The 27,135-nt window shown below is 38.2% G+C and overlaps 1 protein-coding gene across 1 annotated transcript; it reads right to left on the reverse strand.

Annotated features, from left to right (window-relative positions):
* Positions 1–1,533: 1,533 nt before the first annotated feature.
* Positions 1,534–25,815, reverse strand: LOC139961119 (retinoblastoma-like protein 1). Its single transcript, XM_071960026.1, has 21 exons — positions 25,004–25,815; positions 23,274–23,407; positions 21,837–22,034; positions 20,787–20,851; positions 19,692–19,817; positions 18,917–19,080; positions 18,491–18,555; positions 17,978–18,152; positions 13,852–14,103; positions 12,806–12,943; positions 12,297–12,379; positions 11,781–11,901; positions 11,106–11,328; positions 10,481–10,639; positions 9,904–10,035; positions 9,265–9,494; positions 8,100–8,276; positions 7,603–7,777; positions 6,920–7,044; positions 5,503–5,748; positions 1,534–2,812 (listed from the first exon to the last, which is right to left on the reverse strand). The coding sequence occupies exons 1-21, from the start codon at positions 25,163–25,165 to the stop codon at positions 2,630–2,632; spliced, it is 3,333 nt and encodes a 1,110-aa protein (XP_071816127.1). The 5' UTR covers positions 25,166–25,815; the 3' UTR covers positions 1,534–2,629.
* Between the last annotated feature and the right edge of the window lie 1,320 nt (positions 25,816–27,135).

Here is a 27,135-nt window from a genome sequence, read left to right on the forward strand (position 1 = left end):
GCATTATGGGAACCACCAAATGTCTGAAATTTACATTTGCACTCTCATTTTATCACTTAACTTCCATCTTAACTATAAAAAAAAAAAAAGGAATAAAGCTAACTGCTCTCACCCATCAGGATAATGCCACAGATGTGTATTTTGTACGTTAAAATTAGCCAGCCCAAACTTTGCTTTCACATTAATCCTCCCCACCCCCCCCCCTAAAGAAAATCCTCCTCTTAGCCATACTAAGCCACAAAATGATTGACTTTTATTTCACAATTTATCATCACATTTTACAAAAACAGCAAAGTTCCTTTTTTTCTAGTCACAAATTGACATGAATATGCTATAGTCAATATATAGCATTTAGAAGGACAGGCCAGCCCGCCCCCCACCCGGAACAAAAACAGTTTTGACTAAATGAAAAGAAGAATATATCTAATCATCCTGCTGAAATGATGCGAACAATTCATACATTGCAGTTTTTTTGACATACTGATAATTGAAATATCAAAGAGATTATAACACAAGTGAACTATGAAGTCATAGTTGCACACTGAATGAAAATATATATAAATATATATATATTTTTAACTTAACTGCTTTAATCCTTTGATTGGAGAGGGTTTCAATATTTGCTTTTTGAGATGTACAGTCATTGATAACCAAATATCCATTGTGTATTCACCTGTTTATGCCTCCCAATTTTGCAGTCAGAAATTAGCCGTAAGTTTTAATGAAGAGATGTATAAAGTGAATTTTTCTGTGTGCATCTAAGACATCACTCCTGTTTGCTTCAAAGTTCACCTTTGGTACAAAATGTGTCAGCTTCAAATGTTGTTATCTCGAAAGACAATACATAGGAATACGTAGGAATTGAATTCACGTAACTTTCCACCAGGACGCTGACGAATGTGCTCCTCTTTCTATCGATTAAAACCAGTTTTATCTCCGTTCAATTTGATACAATTTGATACTATTCTGTCGTTTTCTCTCATCAGACACGAAACAGCTGCTAATTCCTTCAAACTTCTTCAGAGTGTCATAACTTATAATACCTCGGTCATGATTCCCAAGTCATCCATTTTAAGCAAACAGCTTGACTAAAAATGAAAATTAAAGGAGTCTCTTCCCCACACAGAGATGACTCAGTGAATTGATGCAAGGATTACAATATATGTAGTAAATGAACACACAATGGAGTGAATGGTTACAATTTTAAGTTTCTTATAAAATACTTCAAAAGCCCCTTTCACTGTGATCTACTTGGATACTTCCCGTCAGTCATAATTTTTTCATAATTTTTACATCTTGATTTTGTAAACGCAGGACCAGTCTTTTAACGATATCCTCTGCATTGTGAGATACTTCTGGAAAGCAGATAAAAAATATTCATGTTACCCACAACATCTTTAAAATAATGACGCTTTTAGCATGGTGCTGTTAACTACATGATAGACAAGTTTATTTCGGTCGAGTAGAATTTTTCACGATTTCTGGATAAGATAAAAAAAAATAAATAAAAAAAAAAATAGATGTGGAACAGAATGTTTACTGGTTAAATACACTTTTGTTGTTTACTGGTTAAATACCAAACATTTGTGGTTGTATTCTTTTCTTGTATACATTTGTTGTTTTGTTTTTCTCAGCTTTCAGAAAACCTTACAACACCATCAGGACCATAAAACATTCTTCTCCACAAACGTAAAGATTTGTTTTTTTTTTAAATAAAAGCTGTCAAAATTTAATTTTTTCCATAATTAACTGTAAGAGAATAAATATATATATATTTAGTCAACTCTGTCTAAGTAGTGGTTAGATGGTACGATGTTCAAGTACATACACAATTATGCAGAGAGAAGCATATGCAGGGCTCTCATTGTGCTGACAGTTACCATGACAACTTGAAATGTCATTGTACCTCCACTGCACCATACCCCTCCACCCCTTCCTTCTCTCTCCCTCTATCTGTGGAGGGGGGGGGGCAGGATGAGTCTAACAACAACACCTGTTTTGTTGCATTGCTTTGAAACTTTTTTCTTCAATCTTTGATTATACAAATTTGTGACTGTTTTAAGTTGTGAATAATTTGTACAGCGATTCATCCCCATTTGCAACCAGACTTTAACACCACTGCTCAAGCACGCTGCTCTCTTTGCCATGTCCTCTTTAGCTTAAGTAGTAGTTTGAAAAATATGGCAACGATCCAAGGTAAAGAATAGATTTGAAGAACGGTGGATGCACTAGACTAGAAAGAAAGCAAGTCATTCATAAGCACTTCAAGGTACAATGAGGTAGTCCTAGCTGCACCAACATGTTAAACCCAAATACCATCGACCTTCCCCCCTCCCCCCCCCCCCCCGTTAACCTCCCATACTTATCATAGCCATAGCAACTGTACAAGCCAACGACAAGAAACCTCTTACGATGTCTATACTCACATTTTCTGGTTATGGAGGTATCGTGAGGTATTGTAGCGCAAAAGTACTACTAAATTCCTCACCATTACCTTAAATGGGTACTATTAAAAATAAAATTAAAAAAACATAAAAAAAAACGGGTAAAATGGCTATTTTCCCCATCTCTATTTTACTAGCTAAAACTAGTTAACCTTTACTGGGCTTCTTACTCTTAGAGATTTATATTAAACACCCTCTGGAGTACCCTGCTGTAGATTCTGCAGCCGCTTCACCACGATGCTGCCACCAGAACTATTCAGCAGTTTGGACTTCTTGGACGGACTTTCGGACCCATCTTCCTGCAGCAGGGCCCGTTTCTTGTGGACTGCCTCCTTGGTCCTCAGCATTCTGTTGATATCGTTGAGGTTCTGCAAGCATCAAAATACAAAGGGTACAACCTCAACACCGGTTAACTCTACGATGGTTACTAAACCCCACCCGGTTTTTTTAACCCTCAGGTGGGCATTGGGTGGGGTAAACAGATGGCCCTTAGTGTCCCAGACGATGTTTATCAGACTGCACACATGGATGATGGATTCAGTGATTCTTGAAAAAATTTGAACACTGCAACATTCGTTCAGTTTGGAGTTTATCTCGAAGAAAAAAACGCAATTTGCATCGCATTCGTTACTTTGTAAAACGCAACTAACCACCCTTTTCCTACAAGAGTCACATCCAAAAATCCAACCTCTTTTACACAAAATGAAGTCATTACCACCGAAGAAAAAATTCTACTCAGAATTTGTTTCCGTATCCGCAGAGCACAACAACATACATCGACTCTTGCACACTGACACTTTTCTCCACCAGATGGAAGAAAAGCTAATGTATCGCCTCATCAAATGTTTCTAGTATAACCCTCTCCCTCCCGTCACTCTCCTGCCCCATCTGTTCCTGAAACCTTTACAAATTCTTTTACGGCCATTATCAGTATCATGAGCCCTGGAAGGACAGTTTAATTATCTAGTTTAGTCATCCATGTAGGGCTGTGAGTTTTCGTTTAAAGACCTAAACGTTTAAACGGCCGATTTTTCGTTCCTTTAAACGAATATCGCGAGAAAACGCCGAGTATAAAGGCGTGGGGTCCAGGGGACCGCCCTAGGGCCCTGGTGGGGCGAAGACCCCGGAAAAGGAAAGGGAATTTTTTGCGTGTCTGGCGATAAAAAAATTTGCAGTTGAGGATGCAAAATACTGACAACTTTTTGAATTTAAATTGTCACAAAGCTGATGAAAAATTTTAAATGACAAGTTAGAGTAGCTGTATTATGTTATAAAATGAAAAGAGATTTAATCTGTTTTACAATCTTTAAAAAGTTTAACTTACAGAACCTCCGATATTATGAAACAAAAAACGTTCGGCAAAGCCGAACAATGAATAGCGCACACTAAACGTACATCAATTTACAACTGCAGTACGGTTTAACCTAACTTAAATACTACGGTAGGATACTGTATATGTGCTCAGAATTTACCCAGGTACATTGCCAAACAACTGCGCGCTCATCCCCTGTCTAACACCTGTTTGTTAACGTTTTTGGCACGTTTCCAAGAAACGTTTCATAGGGTATTCCCCATGATACACGAGGCACAGTTCATACATGCAGCACACTTAAGATATCAAGCTATGGTCATCTTTATGAAAGTAAACCTTGTAATAAAATATGTTTTAGGCCACACGGCATGATTAACTAATGCTAAACATTATTTCCATGTTCTTGTAGAAAACGTCAAGTTCGCAAAATACAATTGGTTGTGTTTTTGTAGTTACGTGAGATCCGTAACAGACGAGGTGGTTAGGCTATTTGCTATACACTTAACTGTGGTAGGACATTTTTTCCGTATTTTTGGAAATTCTAGAAAATACTTTCTTTTCCCCCGCTTAACACCAGATGTGGTCTTACGGTTTATTCATAAATGGGTGTACTAGAGCCTTGTTTACATGACATTAGTTGCATTTAGCACGATTTGCCAGTTTCGCGTGAATTTTTCGAAAGTGTTTTGCTGGATCTTTCGTAAAATTTGAAAGGTGTACCAACTTACTTTTCGTACACAATTGGTAATTTCTCTACTGATTTTCAGAGTTTTTTTTTTTTATGATCTCCAGTCGATAAATTTCCTTTGATCATGTATTTGAACAACTATTACCAAGTCGAGTATTCCACCCGGTATTGTCTGGTCGGAGAGTTCAACGTGATGGACAGGGATTGTAATCATTTCCATCGAACATGCATTGACTGGATTATCTGCGCCACCGCTGTCGGCTCGATATAAAGTACACTTGTGCCGCGAATCAGGAAGTTTTCACAAAGGATTACAGCGTTCAAGTTTAAGCCATTCATATTGCCGGATACATCGGGGGGGGGGGACAAAAGTAGGATTACTTTCGCGGTTTATGATTCGACTGATCGTAAGTTGTTTTATTTCACGTAGTAGACAAAATAAACACGGGAATGGATACGCGATTTTTGCCAATAATTTAATTTTCAGTTGATATCATAGTTTCGTTTAAACGTTCATCAGGTTTTATTAAACGTTTAAACGATGTTTCGTTCGTTTACACGTTTAAACGTGTAAACGGCACAGCCCTACATCCATGACCTCGAGATTGAGTTCTGAGGATCTTTTGGTCACTTTCAGCAATCTCAAAACTATTTTGAGAGATATGGAGGACCTTTACGAGGGTCCCATATAATAATGTATTCTAGCACTGCTAAGTGCCCCCATTACTTTTGGAGGTCTTACGGTAACCTACAGGAATTTGAAAAGTGTGGGATTGATAATCAATCATAATCACTCAACGTGGAAAACATTTATGAGCTTTTTTCCCACAGGAGGAACGAACCAAAAGGTATGGATAAGAAAAGACAGTGAACTTTCAAGAAATAATAAATAAATTTCACTCCTTAAAGAAACTCAAACGTTGTTTTTGTGAAGTACCAACCTTGGACAGACTCTTCTTTATCTAACCAAAGCTAACGATCAGAATACACAGTGAACTTTCAAGAAAGGAGTTTCACTCCTTATAGATAATGAAACGTTGTTTTTGTAAAGTACCAACCTTGGACGGACTTTTCTGTATCATGTACCTCATGACTGTGGTAGGGCTGTCCACTCCCGGGTGGCTGGGAGCCTTCTTGTGTGGAGACACGTACAGTTCATGCTTCCGGGAGACTTTGCGTGGAGAGGTGTGGTGAGCCCGCATTTTAGGAAGCGGGGACAGAGGAGGCTCGTTTTGGTTGCTGGTCAGGGGGTCCCGTCCCGACTGAAACTTCTTGGCATAGTCGTTCATGTGTTTGACGTACACCTGTGAAGACAAAATATAAGAGCAAGAACTACGTTTGTAAATCTGAAACTAATAGTCCAGAGGTAAACTTTTGACTCTTAGCTGATAATAGACTTAAGAGGACTGTCACCTATGGTGAGATACGTGTTCAACTCTTAACAGATCGTTATTCAAGCAAATCTTTCACTTTGCTGAATTTTTCAACATACTGGTTGGACGATAGAGCAGATCGTTATTCAAGCAAAATCTTTCGCTTTGCTGAAGTTTTCAACATACTCGTTGGACGACATTATTCAAAACAAACTGTTTCGCTCTGTTTAATTTTTGAACATACTCAGTGATAGATTGGGTCGCATGCTAACTTTTAATTGAAGGCGTGAAATTTGCACAAAAGGTAATTTTTATCTGTGTCACATAATAATCATAATAAGTGTCACATAATAAGTCACATAATAAGTCTGTGTCACATAATAAGTCACATAATAATCAGACGACTCCTGAGGACAATAAACTGCAAGGTTTTATTTTAAGACTTGTATAAGTCTAAACATGAGACCACTGAGCACCCGATCTTCCCAATCAACAAAACCCAACATTGGCTCACATTCATGTAACACTTGCTTTTCAATTTTTTACCATACAAATATATCCCCCCAAAAAGAAAGAAGAATTTAATGCAGTGTTTTAGACCTTACAAACAGCTGTGGGTACCACCTGCTAGGGAAGTGTGATAGGTCCACGCAAAAAATGTTATTGTCCCTTCTTGAAAACTTCACAAAAAGCGAGCGACTTTGTCGACAGCTTTGATGCAGTAGACTAACAATGGAACTGAATATTCAAAGATATTCAGGGAATACTTTAGCGTTCAAAGTTTGTGTAGTAGTCTTGAAGACTCTTTGCACTTTGGGTCCTATGCAATACTATGTGTTTCCTATGTACACAACCTGCCATTCATCTTTGCATTCTGTATAGCAATCTGACCATTTTGCATAGCATTTTGCGATAAGATACTGGATGAATAAATCTTTCCCTAATATTGGATGGAGGGTTTAAATCATACTGCAAACTTCCACATTCCGCTTTTTGACAAGATTTATTTCCCAAACCATGTAGCAAAGTGCAAGTATATATTTATCACTCTTGTCGCGAGTAAAACACTTCAGTTTTTTGAAGTTCCCTCTCTATAACTTACAGAGTTGTAGAATGCCACTAGATCGCCCCTCTCCTCGTTTTCAAACGACGAGCTCGTACCGGACATCCTGGTCGGTGTGGGCGGCCCACTGCTGGCAGCTTTCAAGTTTGCACTTCGACTTCTTCCTGATTGATGTGCAAGAGATGACAAAAATGATCGTTAAAAACAGGAAAAAAAAAAATGGAATTTATAGCAGATGATGACAGCTATTTTCTTCTGACATAGAATACAGAGGTAGTAGGTGGCTCAGAGTGAGTTTGATTGAATGCTCATCTGGTATGATGATCTCTAAGGTAGTTTGGACCATCCAAAAAACAAACCACAGACAGCACTATCATTGGAGACAAGCACAGACATTCGTAAAGAAAATTGGCTGTGGACAGAGAAAAACAAAGTCAAATTTGGACCCTACCAGCTGCTGCCGGAGCACAGTTTGACCTTAAAACTGAACAAGACTTATTTAGCTAAGGAATATATGGATATTTTTTTTCATGGGGGGGGGAGAAGGCGGGGGGGGGGAATTAGATACCTTACAATAGCATACTGCCTTATACATCATTAAAGCCTTAACACCAATCAGGAAAAATCACGTTGTCTACTTTGTTTAGATCTTGCGGGGTTATTGTGAGTGTGCGGCATCTGAGAGGAATCATCGAAGCCTTAACAGATCTCTGCCTATTTACCTTTCTGTTTCTCCGGAGTTTGTGGTAGCGTCTTTTCTTTTCTGGTGGTAGCGCCCCCTTTCTGAGGCGACTCGTTCTTGCTGAGGAGCACGCTGCGGTAGACGTGGCTGACTGCCTGAGGCTGACGACGGTAACACTTCATAATGTTTTGAAAAGAGTTGGGTTGATCCGTCACCTGTGAGTCACAAAATATGGGATGCGGATGAAATCGAAGGGTTGTTAGGAAATTGTCCTAAACTAATTCGCAGTCAGTTTTCTCTTCTACCAGTGACTTATACAAAGACTAGACCTACCGACAGAATGGTTTACAGTCGGTTGTAGGATGAAAAGACACAACTTGAGACTGAGATATTTTTTGAGACTTAAGATCGACACAAAAATTGGAAATTTTATCGATGAAATCTTGCAGATGGTGTAGAGAGGAAGAGAGGATTAAACTGATGGGATTATTTTTTTTGGCAAATTAGAGAGTCATTCCCTTGGGTCTTTTGACTTACTCTGCAGATGATGTAGATGGAACAGAGGAGTAACTGATCGATGTTTCGGTCCTTCATCATGTTGATGTGGTTCACCAGACAATGCTCCAGACAGGTCCAGATCTTCCTCCTAAGCTCCTCGCTGATGCTCAGCTTGGCGCACATGTCCCGGAGACGGATATTCAGAACGTGATATACCTGAGGGAGAAGATATATAAAAAAAAAAACTCTAGAAGTGAGAAAAAGCTGGAATCGTAAACCTCCGTCGTAAATCTCCGTCGTAAACCTCGTGTTATTTGTGACCAAGAGGTGTAACATCCACGTCCGACCTTAGTACCCCTCCAATCTTAATTAACCTCAGAAAAAACTAGGTGGTTGCAAACATTTGGCAATACCTCAAATTAGTGATTTATGAAAATAAGGTTTTACTCCATGACAGAATAGATTTGGCATCACATAGTTGAATGTAATGGTTCTAATGTAATATTTTCCAAACTTGTGAATGTCACGCCCAACTTCGTCAACAAGTTATCTGTTCCTGTAATGACTTTTGTGTACTGAACAGGTTTCTCCTTCAAGTCTCTTGTATGTGATTTTAACGATCGAGCAGATGTTGACAAATTCAACGAATAATGCAGCTTCAAAGGATGTCACCTTCTGAGGGTTTTGTTGTCCGATGACCTGATGTATGGTCTGGTCCCTAATATGTGCCCTCAACTGTGTAGCATGCAAGCACCAACATCACATAATGCAGCGTAAAGGGTGTTTCCTCTGTTTCATTTTAATTAAACTGATCAAACCCTGGGACACGTCCACCAGTTCGCCAGGATATAGTGTTTCTTGTTGAGGTGACCAGGTTTCTTTTCTTGGGGTGACCAGTGGAGAATTGGCAATTAGCTAATATGATTTGCAATGAATGGTATATAGATATATGTATATAAATATATACATATATACATACATATATGTATAAATACATATGCATATTGGGCAAGGGACAAGGACCACATAAAGTGCTGCACATTTCTTTCAGCATACAAGGTATAAAGATTAAAATTTTGCGTCAAGTAACAGAAACACGATTATCCGAGGAACAACTAGTCCATCCTTGGACCTACGAATATGGAATATTTTTGTCTTTTCTATGATTTCCCCTTTTAATATGCCTTTGAGGAACACTTTTTACCTTTCTAAAAAACATTCCCAATGATCCGGTCCTCTTTGGTTTAATGTATGACGATGATAAGGTTTGTTGCTGGGTTACCGTCTCTGTGGGTAGGGTGTCGCCTCCTTTTGACTGAGGTATCACGGTGGTTGAACCGCCCTGTTGTCCCCCCGTTGTGACCAACAGGAGCTTCTGACCGGGTTCAGCTATTCGAATAGGACTATGAATAGTTCTTATGTTCCCATCTTTATCTGAAAATGTCACAGCCATACAAAGAAACGTAAAACAAAGCATTAACAAACAGTTACCCCCCAAAAAAATGATGTGAAAACTTGAAGACTAATGTGACGATATTTTCCTTTTTATGGCAACAACATTGACTATTCCAGCAACAAAAATCATACAAAGATCATTTGTTAAGTTCTTGCATCAAAACTTATCGAATATTAACTTAACTATCATGATTCAAAACACAATTTTGTTTGGTAGTTTGTTATTGTTTCTTTCTCCTCCTTCCTTTGCAACTCTCAAAGGAGTTTTTGCCATATTTTATCATTAATTGTTCAATTTTGGCAGACTTAAGAAGAAAACATGATATTTTTTTGTTCAGGTGGCTTAACTCCTTCCTTTCTTGAATGAGTTGCATTAAATATAGCCTACCTTTTATTGTCAAGATGACGGTCTGTGTTTTAACTGGCGTTGTTGGTGCCGATGCCGTTGTTGTGACGTTGTTATTATTACTAGCGGGACTGCATGGCAAGCTGGCTGTACTAACGGGTTTGCTATGAACTTCTGTCAACAAAATAAGAAAAGTGTGAGGTTCATAATTTTTTTTTTAAATGATAATAGATTACAAAACATTGTTCATTATTTATTTAATTAACATTAAAGGGTAAATTCGGTTAGAGTTAATCTCCCCAAGGCCCTGAAATTACACAAGCTAAAAGTAGAATAAAAATAAAATAATCATAATAAGAATACAAACGTGAACAATAAGGTGGCAATATAAGAAAAGGATAAAAGGACATTCAAAATTGACAACGGCATAAAATGTAACAATCAATGAAATGAAATTAAGAGCATAAAAAATGAGTTAATGTACTGGATAAAACGTTTCAAGGTATTTCAGGGGTTAGCATTACATTACACTGACTGCCACGATGACTTTCAAAACCGTACGCGGAAAAAACAAGAAAAATTAAGAACGTTAAGCGTGTTAAAAACAATTAGTGCTTACTGGTATTTGAGACAATGGTCACTGGCTCAGTGGAAGGCAGTGTCAATGAGGACGATGTTGATGCTGGGGAGGTTTCGTCCGAGAAAAGCCTCCTCTTGGCCGAGCCTGGAGCTGGGGAACTGAACCTGTCACGGGCAGATGCAGGCGACGATAAAGGATCTGAGAAATTAATCATAATAATATAAGAATTTGTAAAGCACTTTTATTCAGTTAAAAAAAACTGCTCAGAAGCGCTGCAGGAGCAAAGTACCCAAAATGGACATAACAGTTATTAAACAAATGGATACGCATTCATGAATAAGAAGGTCTTGAGTTCTTTCTGGAAAGTTGACACATGCTGGATTGTTTTCAGATGTAAGGGGAGACTGAAATTACACGAGGAATCCCAAAAAGAGAAGAAGAAAAAAGAGGGTTTTTAAATCACATTGTAATATCCTGGATTTACAATATCATACACATCAAAACTATCAGAAAGAAAAAAAACACATTTATTAAAATATCAAGCAGATATGGAATGACGGATTCCACTCCGTCTTTTCCTGAGTCTCGCATCGGAATATCCACCAAAAGTAGAACCCCAAGTTTGATAATTTCGTAGAAAAGGGCCCTCTATGGGCATGCATACCTTTGTTGTGCAGGGGGCCAGACAGTTCCTGTATTCTCGGGTGTCGCATCGGGGACATCATCGTCTGGGGCATGACCGATCCCTGAGTGGGCGAGGCAGCTTCGACTTGGTTTGGAGGGGTGCAGTCGGCGCACATCGGTACCTCCCTGTCACAATCCTCTAGGGCTTGCCAGAGGGGCGAGTCGCCCGCCCAAGCTTTCTCCTGTAGGATCATTTCTTCGGTCTGCCGATTGAGAATAATACGAAGGAATAGAGGAAAATTTTACTTTTTTTTGTGTATTTCTTGTGAAAGTACAAGAATATTCAAACAGCTGAAAATATAATGTTGGCAATGCCCCCCCCCCCCCCCCAAAAAAATAGGCCTCTAAATTTTTGGTGTAATGATAAATATTGACCAAAAGGGAACAAACAGGAAGTCTGTAACCTGAAAGGGAAACAAATCAGATTTTTTGAACCTGAGAGCTTTGCTGTTGGTGTAAAGCTAGATGCTTCAGCATTTACCGGGGTCAGCACTGGCCAGCAACAATCCATTAGCCCCACTCCCATGTGCGTGCATGCATGCTATCTAAAACTGCCCTTTAATTTAAGAAATATCCAAACTAAAATGAGGTACACGGCCAGCAAACCAATTTAGTGGCTTAAGAAGTCTTTTTTGTAACACAATGGTTGGCTCACCCTATTGAGGTGTTTCACAATGTCCCTTGGCAGTCCATCTTCGGCCCTCAACAAGAGCTCTATCACTCTATAAAAGTAGTAGCCATGCAGGTTGAACACTTCCAGTATCCACGGAAATACTCTGTATAAAAAAAAAAAAACAGAAAATAATGTCAAGTTGGGAAAATTTAATTCAAACAGCAGTCTCAGGTGTCTCAGTTAACCAGGCAAGAAGCATCAACAACATTCTTTAAAATGTTTAGCACAAAATTGATGAAATAAAGGCTTGTGGTGGGTGAGGGTTAACGGTGGAGGAGTCATTTGCTTCAACAGAATAAACTTAAATGGTGCTGTTCGTGTTAGAAACAAATCCACACTACAGTTGTAAAGGAAAATCTGAATTAGTATACCGTGTGAAGTGTAATACCACAAGCTGTTCCGTGTTTTCATAAATTATGCTAAAATCACTGAGATGTCTTAAAATATCGCCATCAACTCAAGGTTTCCAGTTGGTTTATTTGTTGAGTTTGTCCTTACCTCTGTGAATTGTAAGCAAAGATGATAATCTCCAGACAGCAGGCAAACAAACAGCTGTGAAATGTTTCGTGACCGAGTAAGCCCTGTGAGAGGGAAAGCAAAGGCATGGATCAATTTAATGGCAAAGTGACTCAACATTTTGTACTTGGCAACAAAAACATGATTACATATTCAGACAATAATCGTCCAATGAGGGGAGGGGGGGGGGTTGGGTGGTGGCAGTGGATGAGGTTAAACAGAGGTAATAATATCAGGCTTAAATATATATTTCACGGCAGCCAGACTCATTTTGGTATCCAAGTACTTTCCACAACTCACACCATAAATCAATGCTTTACTGTAATTTTCAACATTGGCAATGAAAATGTGTGGAAAATTGACATTTCCCAATGACAGGTTTGGGGGGGGGAGGGGCAGGTGGTCAGGAGATAATTTTCAGCTTTGTATGGGATTTTCAATTCAGGATGAAAATAGCTGACCCCCCCTCCCACCCTTAGGCCGTCACTCACCGATAAGTCTTGACTTTCGGACAGTCTTTGTATTTCATTTTTCGTAATCTTTTCCAAGACACTGTAGTAGAGGCTCTCAGCAAGGGAAAGGCGTCGCTTAGCGAAGTCCATCGGTGATCCTGTGCCATGGTCTGAAGGCTGAGTAAAAAGCCAAAAAAAAACAAAACATGTATATCAAAAACATATATGAAAAATGTTGAAGTCGTAATCCCATTACGAGACAGCTATATTAAGCTTGCTCTGTCTTTCAAGTATTACAGCAAACTTTTGCAACTGTGTTAGAACCGTCCGAACATGCAAGTTTACCAAACACGTACGTCAAGACGCTATGGGCATCCACAGTGTCCTATGGTGAGGAATCGGGTATCTATGGAACATCTCTAACTCGCCAGTACTGTCTTGTCGTTTACCTCTTTGTTTATTCCTTACCCCCTTCCCTTAATCCTCTCATTGTCCCTCCACTGTTTATCTCCTACCTCTACTCTTCCCCTGCTGGTTTCTTTCTTTCTTCTCTCCATCCCTTGTCTACTAATCCCCTTACATCTATCTCTTTGTGTTCACCATGCTCATTAACCTGTCTGTATTCTGTGCGTGTTTTTGTCCCTTCTGTTACTGTTACTTGTCATTTAGCCTTTGAAGAAGATCTTGCTAGGATCGAAACGTTAGGCCAACTTACTTTTACACATCCTGTTAAATATGAAGCGAACAGAACATGTCTCGGTTGATTTTATCAGAATTTATAAAATGACGGATTAAATGATTAACATTTCAGCCTGCACTGAGGGGATGACGTCATCATCAAAAGATCAGCCTTGAAGAAGCATACCAGAGATTAAGCGTATTTACAATTCTTGAATCTTGTAAAAGCCCCACAGATTGGCTATAGAAATGACACAAGCACTCCAGCCTTTCTTGGACTATGACACATGGAGGTAGAAGTATCGTCTCAAAGTCAGCACAGCAAGTTACACCAGTCGCTGGATAAATTCAAGACACACATCGTGTCTTCTAGGGTACACACCTTGTGGACTGATAATTTCACTCACTTGTGTATATTTCTCACAAAATGTCTGTCCCATTTCTTTGACCCTTGCGAGGATTGTCTCTGAAGGGTTCTCCTTGCATTTCTGGAACATGCTGGAAAGTTCCTCACTCGGAGAGCTTTTCTGACCAGAGAGCAACGCCTGCAGTCTGCTCACTATCTGCGTCGCTGTGGACACCGGGGTGATGCGGATCTCCTTCTCCTTCAGATAACGACGGTTGGTCAGAGGAGTTTGAGGGATGAAGTTTTGAGGATGCTGGAAGCAAAACAGATGAAGGAAACCCCCATAAAACATGATCAAAAAAAAAACATTCTTGTTGAAAATCCAAAACTACATAATTTGTGATCCTGCAAGCTTTTCCTGCAATAAAAATTGTTACATTTCACATTGTTACAGCTAAAAGTTTGAACAAGAGCTAAACTGTCATTTGCTCTAAGGGCTTTGCCCACCCTTCCCTTGGGTCACCCTAGCCAAGGCAGGGGGGGGGTTATTGCTAATATGCGATGACACCATTATTTCTTGTTTCAACTATCAGTGTGGAATATTTTGTCGACAAACTGTTTGGCATTGACATACCTATATATATATATATATACATATATATATATATATATATATATATATATATACATATATATATATATTAGGGCTGTGAGTTTTCGTTCAAAGACCTAAACGTTTAAACGGCCGAATTTTCGTTCGTTTAAACGTTCGCGAAAATCGGCAAAATGGCGAAACACAAAGATCCATCAACCGAAGTGCTATAACTATATTTTTAAAGCATAATTATCATCAGTCTGTTTTACCCAAGTTATAAGTGCAATAATAAAAAACAATACCTTCTTTTTATATACATCCCGATTGTTCATTAAATTATGTATCTTTCCCAGCTCCCCCTCCTACCCCGATACCGCAAGTTCTTTTGGCGCCATAAACTTCTATACAATCATTTTCATTTATTGCAAAATAACATGTACATGTCTATCACGGCCGCGATTTTGATTTCGTGATAACGCCCTCTCCTAGAACATTCTAGAATTATTGATTAGCGCTTGCTCGCGAGTTCGCGAACAATCAAATCTCAAAACCATGCAATAATTTTGAAATGGCTGGATGTGATTTAAGTCCACTAGTTATACATAACTGTAAAGTATGGGCGGAGCATCCAATATCCTGAGCATTAACTTGCTCGCCAATGTCCTTCACATTTGATGCATTGTCATGCACCACAGCTATCACATGTTCAATGTTCCAACTTTGAACAACGCTCTCCAACTTGGCCCCAAGATTGACTGCTGTGTGTCGCACAACCTCGGTATCCATGTTATCCTCCAAAATACTAGTATCTGAAACACGATCTACTAAATCCCACTTTTTAGTAAAGCCATGCGTGGTTACAGTTAGTGTTTACACGGGTCCAAAAATCGGGAACCGGGTACCCGAGAGCCGTTACCCATCGGGTATCCGGGTACCCGGAAAAAATTGTTTTCCCTCGTGTATCACGATTTTCAAGAAATTACATATTGGATGCTATAATACATGAATTATATTCTCTACTGACAATGTTTTCATGTTCAAAAACGTATGTGTAAGGTAAGGTATAAAACCTTCCTCAATAATTTCTATTTGCTTTTTTTCTGTCAAAAACTTGTTAATTATATACTTAATATAATTAACATTACTCTGTTTTACCTCCATGCTACTAATTAGTAGTAATGTTGTTAACATCGCACTGCCGCCGCTGCTTATGCTTGCTCTCCACGTCTATTGGATCAGACCATAAAATATCCCTTTAGCTCAGTTGTTACTACTACTATCTACAGTATTATGCAGGCCCAGGGTTCGCATTAGCCGCGATATTACGCGATTCGCGCAATTTGATCGCATTTGGCATACACGATTAGTAAAAAGCCACTTTCGATTATTATTTTTTAGTTATCCCGTCAATAATCCATAAACAAGTCGTAAAATTCCTTGTCAGCCTTTCCTTCTATGAAATAAACGAATGAATAAATAATAATTTCTTCCACATGTTAGCCTAACACCACACTAAGTCAATGCATGAGAAATCTAGCTAAGCCTAACCATCTGCTTATTCGCTGAAATTGTGACGCAGTTATAAGATATCCATGGAAAACATTCATTATTGCTGTTACGTTCGACCACATGGTTGCCTAACACCACACTAAGTCAATGGGGTAATCTAGCATCTACCATTTTTTATTAGCTGAAATTGTGACGCAGTTATAAGATATCCATGGAATACTTTCGTTATGGCTGTTATCTTAAACCACATGGTAGCCTAACACCACACTCAAGTCACTGGGAAATCTGCCTAGCCATCGGTTTGCATTTTTTTTTTAAATCACACTTTGCGTAGGATTTCGAGTTATAAATTAGGAACCGGGTAATATCGCGTCGGGCGGGTACCTTCGTTATTGCTGTTATCTTCGACCACATATATTAGCCTAACACCACACTAAGTCAATGGGAAATCTGCCTAACCGTAGGTTTGCAATTTTTTTTTTTTTTAAATCACACTTTGCGTAGGATTCGGGTAATAAATTGGGAACCGGGTAGTATTGCGTCGGGCGGGTACCCGGATAACCCGTGCAAACACTAGTTACAGTCATGTAACCCTCGCATACTCGGGATGTCCAACAGTCTGTTGTAAGAGCAACAACCGGGCATGCGTTGAGTTCCTTTTGCACAATGTTCCGCTTTTTAATAAAATTTCCATTTAAAGTTGCTGTGATGGTTTTCCTGTAAGGAACTTTGTATCCAGGAAGAACTGAGGCCATAAAATTTGAAAAGCCCTTGCCATCAACAAAACTTAGAGGCAGGCCATCCTTTGCAACCATCAAGGCCAATTGATGTGTTATTTCATTTGTTTTGGCAGGGTCATAGTCCTTTGGAATAGGTCGAAATAAAAGTTTAGTTTGTCCTTTTTCATTTCCACTATTCTCACTTATGCTATGCACCCATTTCCAGTGGTTTAACATAGTCCCTGTAGATCCACCCTTGTAAGTGCACTTTACTAAATCTTTGCTAACTAGTTCAAAGCTCTTCCAAACCAAACTTTGCTTTTGTGGCATGACGAATGATTGAAAGTTTTTTTTATAACTTTTCTTAAATAGTCTAATATAGTAGGTCAAATATAACTTCAAATGAAAGAACTTAAAAAGTGATCTCTGCTTCAAGAATTTCAAAGTTAAAAAAGTCCACAGGCAAAACACTCAATAAATACTTGGACATAATGTATACTGATTTTCAGTTTGAAGAATATTTAAGTTAAAAAGTTTAACTAGTATAAGCTATCACTCAAATGCTAGAAAATAACGTATAGTGAAGATGGTCAAAAGCTTGTTGCACGGTAAGAAGTTATCAACAAAATGATATCTGCTATGAAAAAACCTGGGATTTTATAGGAGTTATTTCAATTACATCAAAGATAACCGATCGCATTTTGGTACATTTCCTTTGATCATGTATTTGAACAACTATTACCAAGTCGAGTATTCGACCCGGTATTGTGTGGTGGGAGAGTTCAACGCGATGGACAGGGATTGTAATCATTTCGATCAAACATGCATTGACTGGATTATCTGCGCCGCCACTGTCGGCCCTATAGAAAGTACACTTGTGCAGCGAATCAGAAAGTTTTCACAAAAGGATTACAGCGTTGCAGAGCGCAAGCTATTCATGCCCATATTAAAAAATCTGTTACAAAAAGCTTAGCACAAGCAGTGTGCACGCCATTTAAGCCGGTAGAAAGTCTATTAGCGCCGAGTAACCTGTCATTTGTACATCAGAAATGTAGTGCATACAAGCCATTCATATCGCCGGATACATCAGGTAATAATAGTGGCATTACGTTCTGGGTTTATGATTCGACTGATCTTAAGCTGTGTTGTTATTTCGCGTAGTAGACAAAATAAACACGGGAATTGATACGCTATATTTGCCAATAATTTAATTTTCAGTTGATATCATAGTTTCGTTTAAACATTCATCAGGTTTTATTAAATGATGTTTCGTTTGTTTTTACACGTTTAAACGTGTAAACGGCACGGCACTAATATATATATATATTGCATTTCCATAAATGACAGTTTTTGAATGGACTTACCTTTTCTAATTTCAGAGCTCTTCTGGCACTAACTTCGTCGGACATGTTGCGATCCGCTCCGTCTCTTTTGGACGGCGTACCGATTTGTTTGTGGGCATCTTCCTCCAGGAAGACACGCTCGTCAAAGTCCCCTTTCTTGAGTACGTACTCGTCGTACTCACGCCTTATATTTTTGCTGACGTAAAAAAAAGAGGAGAGAGAGAGTGAGAGATGGCAGAGTTATATTGATCAGCACTTCCACAGATTCTTTCAGACTCCAGTATCAACAAAAACAATATTAAAATTTTAGAGATATTAGTAGTAAATATATCTTGGTTGCATTGTAACCTTGCTCTAAGCGTGCATATCGACTGCTTCCAATGATGTGTTAGTATCATAACAGTAATCTTTGAGGAATCCTACCTCTCAAATGAAAATGACAGCAAATGTTATTTATGATTCATCACTAAGGCCTACATTAGCCTAACTTGTATCAAACTGTAAGACCGAAAGAAGATATGAATAGCTGCTTACCAATTGTTTTCGAAATTATTAGGATCCAAAAGTCCAGAGAGGTTTTCTCTGTTACCGTGTAAATCCTATTAGGAACAATAAAAAAAATTTAAAAAAATTGAAACGAGGGAATATCGTTCTCCATAAATAGATTTCATCTTGAATATTTTCGATAAGGTAAGGAATGAGTCTTTTGAAGCTAAGTGTACAGTAATTCTTCTCTTACGTATTACAAAAGAAACAAAGCAACTAAACACGCCGAAAACTTGTTCAAATTTGCCTCGAATTTTTTTTTTTTTTCAAGTTTGTCAAAGTGACCCCACTGGGTTACTCCTGGCATCATGAATAGGAACTAGACTCCCAAACATTGAAAGCTTAATCAAATCTACCATCGACTATAAAACTAACAGACAGACAGATAGACAGACAGACAGGAGACAGACGTACTCGAGTGTCAAATTTCTTGTCAAGGTAAGGTTTCCAGAAGTGTTCCTTGATCTGTTTGGCTTCTAAGACTAGACCCTCGAAGACGCTACAGAGGTGGTCGATGATACACGGTGGACTATCATTCTGAAGGTCCATACTGTCTGTGAGGAACCCGGGAGGGAGGCCTGCGGGTAGACGGGAGACAAACAGATTTAAGAAAATTTATGCCATGCAACTTAAAACTAATTTTAAAAACAAAAACAAAAACTGAAAAAAAATTAAAAAAAAAAAGCTTAACATTTTTAGTGTTCATGCATAAAATGTTTCCATATGGGAGAAAAGGTTTCTTGTGTTAGATAATCTTTAAGGACATTCAAAGGCATGGTCACTTCAAAACGGAGATTTGTCAAGTTAGATTAAACGTGCAATGTTTTGTGTGGTAACATTTAAGTGTCGTATTACATTAAACATACACTTTTGTGTTGTACTTACATTAAACATACATGCAGCAAAAACGTTTTGTAGAAAACATTGCAAGTTACACTTTTATATCTCTCAAATCAAGCTCCAGTTCTGTCAACAGGTCACTAAATTTCAACAGTCAAGTGGCTCAAACAACTCCCCCCCCCCCCCCCGCCCCACTCTCTCATTCACCTGCTATAAGAGGTAATACATTGAACTAAGTGAAACAACAAAAAACAAGCTCTAGTTTAAAGATTATTATTCTTTAGTGACTTCCATTTTCCAACATTTTGTTCCTCAGTTTACAGACCTAAAACCTTATACATTTAATTACCTTCAAACTCTGCACGAAGCAAGTTTTTCCTGCGCGCAATCACCGCGTTGGCAAAGAGGAGGTCCACACAGCAAAGAAGAAGGTGATATGAGTTCACCAAGTCATCACTAATTGCTGGAAAGTTACCTGCGAAGAATCAAGTAAAAAATTCAGCTTTATTATTTCATTTTTCATCTGATAGGATTAACTTTTATACAGATGTTTTTGGTTTGTGCTGAATTTACACAACTTGACAAGAAAATGATCAAACTTGTACTGTGAAAATTGTTTTTAAAGAAAAGGTGACAATTTTTTGGATGGTCTTGTAACAATGTTTTATTATATATTGCTGCATCTCTTTGAAGGAGAATGTTCTGGGCTTTCAACAAAAAAACATCCTGAAAATAAACACAGTGAAGTCACATTAATAGTTCACTAAGAAATTTTAAGGCTATTTTATTTTGTTACAAAGGTTATTTCCACAGAGAGATATCGTAACCTGGTGTGTACAATTGACGACATTATCACAACATGTAAAGTACTAAGCATTTCCTTAACTTGCATAGAAATGTATCTTGGCAAACATTGGCACTGAGTCATCGAAAAAAATGCAAATTATCGTTCTGTTTGCCTCAAGTGGTTTTGTTTTTGTTTACATTCCTTTCGTGAAGATATTACATATTACATATTAACAACACTCATGGAGAACAAACTACATGTTACATAGATATACAACATTGGATCTGTCAAAACTGTACTTTTGAAGGGTTTTACTATATAAATTCTTTAACTTCAAGTACCGCAGGCTTTATTCAGCTCTCAAAATGTTTTTTTTTTTTAAGTGTTACACAAAGAACCTTATTAATATTAATGTTTCATAAAACTGTACACAAGATAAACACTAGCAACTTTGCTATGCAAATCCTGCACATTTGAAGTTTTTCAAAGCTGTTTGAGGAAGTTGTTCATGACTATTATCTCAATCACAAAGAAGAACAATGATGGATGGGTTTGTACAATTATAGTACCCTCCCCCCCCCCCCCTCCCCCAACCTCCATATTCACCCAGATGTATTACAACCAAGAATGCATCAACTTTTAGAAAATTAATCTTACCTTTAGCCAGCACAAATAAATCCCAGCAGAACGCAAATACTTCAGAGTAAGAACACGGTGGCCGTCTGAAGAAAAGAGAATGAGAATAAAAATATTGAATATTAAAAATTGTACGGTTCTGACACACAAAGCCGTTCACAAGCCCACAATTTGACTTTTTCGAAAAGCACAAGGTTTTTAAGGCATTCTGACTGACGTACAGTATGTATCAGGCACAAAAAGCACTTACAATAATATGTGACAACTCGATAAATTTGTAGAAAGTGATTTCAGTTAAGTCTGTAAAGTCGGGATAACTCTTGGGTTTTCTCGCATTCTTGCCTCATATGTCGACATTTGACTTTAATCTCCCTGTTTTTTTTTTTCTTCTTGAATTGGGTTATTTGGCTTGAAGTTAGAAACAAGAAAAAAAAAAAAGTGAATGAACACTAGATTGATGGTACAATCATCGAGAAGAACAGTGAACCAGATTAAATAAATGAACTAAAAGAACTAAATGTTAGAAAATCGTGCAAAATTATGACGGCTTTTGTTCATGATCAAGAAGGGCAGAGCAATGCCTTTAAGGCAAGTTCAAAATTTGTCTTGGACTTTCGATGGAACCGCAGGGCCGCACCGAGGCAACTTTCAAATATTCGAATTCGGAATTTATTTTTCTTTCACAGCGTGAGAATAGAAATGACAGAAAAGCGGGAACATTCACGAGATTGTGTCTAAACTGTTTGATTTAAATCTTTATGTTTCCTGCAGCTGTTGTTTCGTTTTCCTGCCGAGGAAAAAAAAACTGTTGCACTTTTCTGACCAACTCTGAATTGTGATTTAGTCTGATATTTTTTTAATGCTTTACGATCGGATGAATTATGAGGGCACCTTAGAAGGCAATTTAACTGAAGGAGCATGACAATTGATGCTTCTCTGCCAGTGCAGACTTTTTTCTGAGAAATTAAGGCAACCGGTATGGGGCATAGGGGCATCAATTTGTACAGTAGTCAGTGCCCTCGGTTTAGCCTAGCCCTGGATTCTCTGTACATACGGAATTAAACTGTTTACCTCTGCTTGCGGCTTCTGGGCGGTCTCGGGTCCTCTGACTTGAAATTAAAGATGCTCTTGAAGATCGGTTCAAATTTCCTGAAGATGACCGTCGAGACGGCAAAGTTCCGCTCGAGCCTGTCCACTTTATCGCAGACGTTCCGCGGTAAATTCGCCATGTCTGACCAATTCTTCATCTTGGAGAAAAACTGGACAAGACTGAAAAGACGAGAGACAGGAACCCGTTACCCCATCGTTGAATCATTTGTAGGGCTACAAAATTTCCTTTAAAAATATGGGTTCCTATGTTAATTAAAGAAAACTGACAAAAACACTACCAGGGATTTCTGTGTTTACAATTTGTGTTGTATTAACAGCTTTCAGTTTTTGCTGTTTTTTTCTCCCTAACACACTGTACATCAACTACTATGGTTGGCTTTGAGTACAAACACACATTACTCATCAATACAGTTGTGTAGCAGTGCAGTGCTATGCAATACTGTACCTCATACTATGCCCTGACCAATCAGCAATTCAGCATGGAGTAACATATCCAGTAACACAATGCAAAATGGTCAATATGGCTGTAAAAGAACAATGACCAATTGCAGTTTTTCAAACAGGAACAATACTTTGTTTTTCTTTATAAGAGACTTCAAAACTGCTACACAAAAATAAATCCAAATACTGGATCAATTAGCCCTTTCAGTGTACCCTAAACTTCCTTGATAAGTTTTTGATATCAAAACATCTAATTATGTGCAGTAACAACAAACATTAGATTGTCCTAGAATCTAATAAATTTTGACCACTTGCTAAAAATTTGCAGTAAGTGCTTAAAAAAACTACTGGTTAATCTAAAATCAAGTTCACACTGACATTATCCTGAATGACACACATCAGTGACTGTGTAATACAGCCCAAAAATAGCTGCTGATAATGAGCAGTGATATAGGGATTACCCTAGGTACGGAAATAGCATGTTTGTTTTTTTACTTTCTTTTACTGACGATTATTGCCGGACTTAATCTTGTCTTGATATTTATGTCTGCTGACGGAAAAGTGTGCACAAGTACTGGCAAATGGCAAAATATACTGGCATTTTGCCAATTATTCAAAACAGCCTGAAGTTTGGAGACCTGATTGATTGAAACATGCATCATTTAAACTCATGGGGAATGTGATTTCCCAACAGCTACGTAGGTCGATTCCAATTTGGATGCAGGGCTTAAAAAAAAATAAAGAAGAAGCCATATTGCCTAAGATGCATGAAAACTTTGTAGTCACAACCCTAAAAAATTGAAATAACTAATTGGAATATCGCTAAAAACAACAAAACCTCACTTAATTGCATATTCTCTGTAACTATTTGGGCCTTTCAGCCTAAGCACCTTAAAATACTGCATTAATTTGATTTGAAAGCCAATTTTCCACCCTTTTATAAGTTAATTTACCTACCTTAAATTTGAATACTTCAGGAGCCTGGTCAATGACGTACAGTTGCCTTCCATTGTCCCGTTGCAAACGGTGGGGGTGATGGTCTGCCTTGAGGCAGCGTAAACTGCACAGGTAAGCCATGTTAGGCAATCACCCTACACCAGTGATAAAAGAAATGTGATGTCATCAGGAAAACAAGAAAGGCTGACAGTACTCTGCTGTAAACTGGCTCCGCAAGCAATATTAGTATCTGATACACATGTTGTACACTGCTGGGGAACTTCCACAGACAAAACCAGAGTAGCACAACAGCGTGCAGGGGGGGGGGGGGAGGGGGAGAATATTAACAAATGAAACACACTAGATCTGGTATAATAGTTGAATCCCAAACCAGTCACAAAAGCACTGTGCAAACTTATACAGCTCTGGTGTTTGAAGGAATGCGATTTTTCAGTGTTCCGTATGCAAAATTAGTTGACTAAATCATACTTTTTTTTTATTATGGTCACTGTCATATTTATATACAGACCTATGTTAGTATCAGTATGTGCTTGGTTCGTGGCGAAAAATGTGACAAAAAGGTCCTACTTTTTTGATTTGTGTATACAGTTACCATATTATGAGGGGGGATGTAAGTTAATGCCCTACTGTTATGATTTGTGTATATTATACAGATTATGAGGACGAACGTAAGTTAATGCCCTACTGTTATGATTTGTGTATACAGTAACCGTAATATGATGGCATTAATCATGGCATTAACTTGGCATGGCATAATCATGGCATTAACTTTTATTTAAGTGAGATTGCCAACTATGTAGTTAGGCCATGCTATCCCTAGGCCTATGTAGGCCTTGGCTAACAAATTCTGAGTTAGGCCTATGCAAGCATGTTTGGAAGTGGAATTAGGCTAATGAAACTGAGCTGGGCTAAAGAAAAGTACAGCGTGGTCAGTATTGGCTTAGAATATTACAAAGCCTAAACTAGTGTTGGGCCGATAATCGTTTGCGATATCGATATGGGCCTATATTTGTAATAGTGGCAGCGTATCGGTATCAACAAAATTTAGCCTCATTGGCGACAATTGATTTTCAAAATCAAGTTTGCATATCACAATTTTTCGCCGGTTGCTTAACGAACATTTCAAACACGAAACACATACAATTTTTTTTTTAAATAAATTTAAACAAATTGAAGAAAATGTTTTCATTTTGGTAATGCAGGGTAACCACAAGGGGTAGCAAAATTTCTTAGATAGGATAAGCTCATGTCTTTTCTACAGTTTTATTCATTGCACGATGTCATATTTTAATAATTTTTTCAAGAAATTCATGGCTCCATATGACAACAGCCTAAGTGTGGAATGTAGTTGGTCAAATAGAAAAACAAATCATACAACAGGAAGGATAGGCTTGTGTCCCCCCCCCCCCTCCCCCCAATAATGCATATCAACTTGGTAGGGAATATGATTGTTCATTTAAAAGGAGGTTAGGGCTAACATTAGTGCTATAGAATACATACAAATTTTCTTTTTAAAAATTTACTAAAGTGATTCGGTAAATGAGAGTTATACTTAAGTGCAGTTGTGCAAATGATAATAATCACAGCCGATTACAATTTTGATACTTTATGTACCGGGCCAATATTAGGACTGAAATATTGGATATCGGCCAAACCGATATTGGGGATAGTTACAACTTGTTTTACACTACCCTAACTTCCTAAGGCTTATACTGTGAATTATATCTTACCTCTAAGGTATAGTTGACTGAGATGGTCTCATATGAATCCCACGCTTTCTTGGCTGTAGCATCATCTAAATTCAGTTCTCGACAAAGATCGTCAAATTGCTGCTTGTCTGTCGCTTGGATCTCCATTTCACATATCTTTGAACTCTCAAAAACTTGAGTCATAGGCCTAGCCTAACAAATGCTAGGCTTAGGTAAAGCTAAACTGCACAGACTGCTGGTTTCCACACCAGTCAAAGAAAGGGGATTGATGTTAGGCTAGTTCAGTGCTGTCTGGCTAGCCTAGTTGGCTTGTAATTTAGCGGTACTGCTACAGTCGTATGTTTGTTATTACAACATCGACTTCTATTATATCTTTCATACTCAAAGCTGTGTTACGAAATACGAGCCATTAGTATTAGTATTACTATAGCACTACCTAGCTAGACTTAGGCTAGTAAAATAAGTAAGTGATGCAATGCTAGATTATGCTAGGGCTAGGCTTATTTAGGGTAACTGTGAGCCATAGCAGAAGTAACGTTAGGCAAGCCACATTAACGTTACCGGTAAATAAACATTTTTATTTTGAAAAATCGATGAAGGATCTGATTCCACAGAGAAAATTCACGAAAAAATTGACCAATTCCTTGTCGTTAAGTCTACGTTATTCCGATACTGTAATGGACAGATTAACAGCCAAAACAATGCAGTCGTACGACAAGTTGACATAGTCTCTGGTACTTTGCGCAAGCAGGCTATTCCATGTACATGTACGTAAACCTATGTAATCAGCTATATGCTACTGTGAGCGAACATGTTCAGGCAGGTTGGTAAACAACTTTTTCCATTCGCAATACACACAGAGTTGTAATACACGCACTGTACACAGCGTCACAAGACAAAACTGGCGGGAAAAGTTAGAACAAAAATACGGAAGTTGCTAAGTGCCATTAATTTGTAATATATACCGCCGTTGCTTTTAGAGATATGTTCCCTTTGAACACTTGCTTAGTTCCCGATATAGAACGTAAATAATACGGTTTAAAAGCAACAACAAATATTTCAGTTACATGTCCAAAACATATTTATGTAACTTCTGGCGTTGTTTTTTGGGTGTTTTAATTTATGAGCCATATTAATTTATCAAGTCCATATTCATTTTCAGGAAAAAAAAATGAACAATTACAGTTTCTCCAACGAGGAAGTTTTTGTTTCAAGTGAACTACTTTATTTCATTTTGTTTCTAATTTGAATAATTTTTCTCAACATAAACAGTTTGTATACATTTATGAGTTGTTTTCATAAATTTGGTTATTGATGTAATTTCAAGTCCGATAGATAACTTCATACGTTTAGTCGTGGGGGTGATTTCGATGCCATGGTCAGCTCATTTGACCCACCAGTGAATCACACCACCGCATCTGACCTATACTTTACACCTTTGTGTCAACTGGCCTGCCTCCCTGTCGGGACTTGCAAAGATCTTCACTCTTGTAGAAACAGAATAGTTCAAACCTGAATCATCGTTCTACTAACAAAATGAAAAACCCTACCAAAGATCTAGCCGGTAAACATTTACAAATTACCGAAATATATGTCAATTTGAAATTTCGGACTGAGAAATTCAAATTTCAAAGTGACCCTCCTGGTCGAACAACGTATACAGATAGTAGTAGTACCAACTTATACGGAAGCCTACAAAGCACATTTCCATAGCCGTATATATACGGCTTTGCACATTTCCAAGAGAGAATCATTTTTGCTTGGAAGGACTTACTTTAGTAGCGCCATCTATTTTAGTGAACGCGCGATACCCAACGAGGTAAATGAATCTGGAGAAACTATCACACAGTAAATACGCGCGTACGCGCGTACCATGTATGGAGGGTCATGTGATGTGTTCCAGGGTGGTACTAATATACTACTCTCCCTATTACGCATGATGATTTCACCCAACTAGTACGTAAATGTGTTTGCGTGCTTAGGGCAGCAGACGACACCCGTTACCTAGCAATAACCGTGCCTGTAGCCTAACGTGATAGCTATATTCCCGTTGAGCAGCATTAGGCTCTGTTCCATGGAGAATTCCGTAGTTGCACCACTGAGTTAGTGTAGATCAGTGAGTTGCACTGAACTAAACATTTCCCCACATTTCC

The sequence above is a fragment of the Apostichopus japonicus genome, chromosome 3, assembly GCF_037975245.1.
Source record: "Apostichopus japonicus isolate 1M-3 chromosome 3, ASM3797524v1, whole genome shotgun sequence".
Classification (NCBI taxonomy): Eukaryota; Metazoa; Echinodermata; class Holothuroidea; order Aspidochirotida; family Stichopodidae; genus Apostichopus; species Apostichopus japonicus.

What these genes read in the sequence shown, in the direction of transcription:
- LOC139961119 (XM_071960026.1), bottom strand. Translation starts at nt 25,165, where the DNA reads ATGACTCAAGTTTTTGAGAGTTCAAAGATATGTGAAATGGAGATCCAA. An exon ending in CCCAGAAGCCGCAAGCAGAG is followed by an intron (nt 20,852 to 21,836) that starts GTAAACAGTTTA and finishes TCTTTTCTTCAG; the next exon opens with ACGGCCACCGTGTTCTTACT. An exon ending in CCATCTACATCATCTGCAGA is followed by an intron (nt 7,778 to 8,099) that starts GTAAGTCAAAAG and finishes TGTGACTCACAG; the next exon opens with GTGACGGATCAACCCAACTC.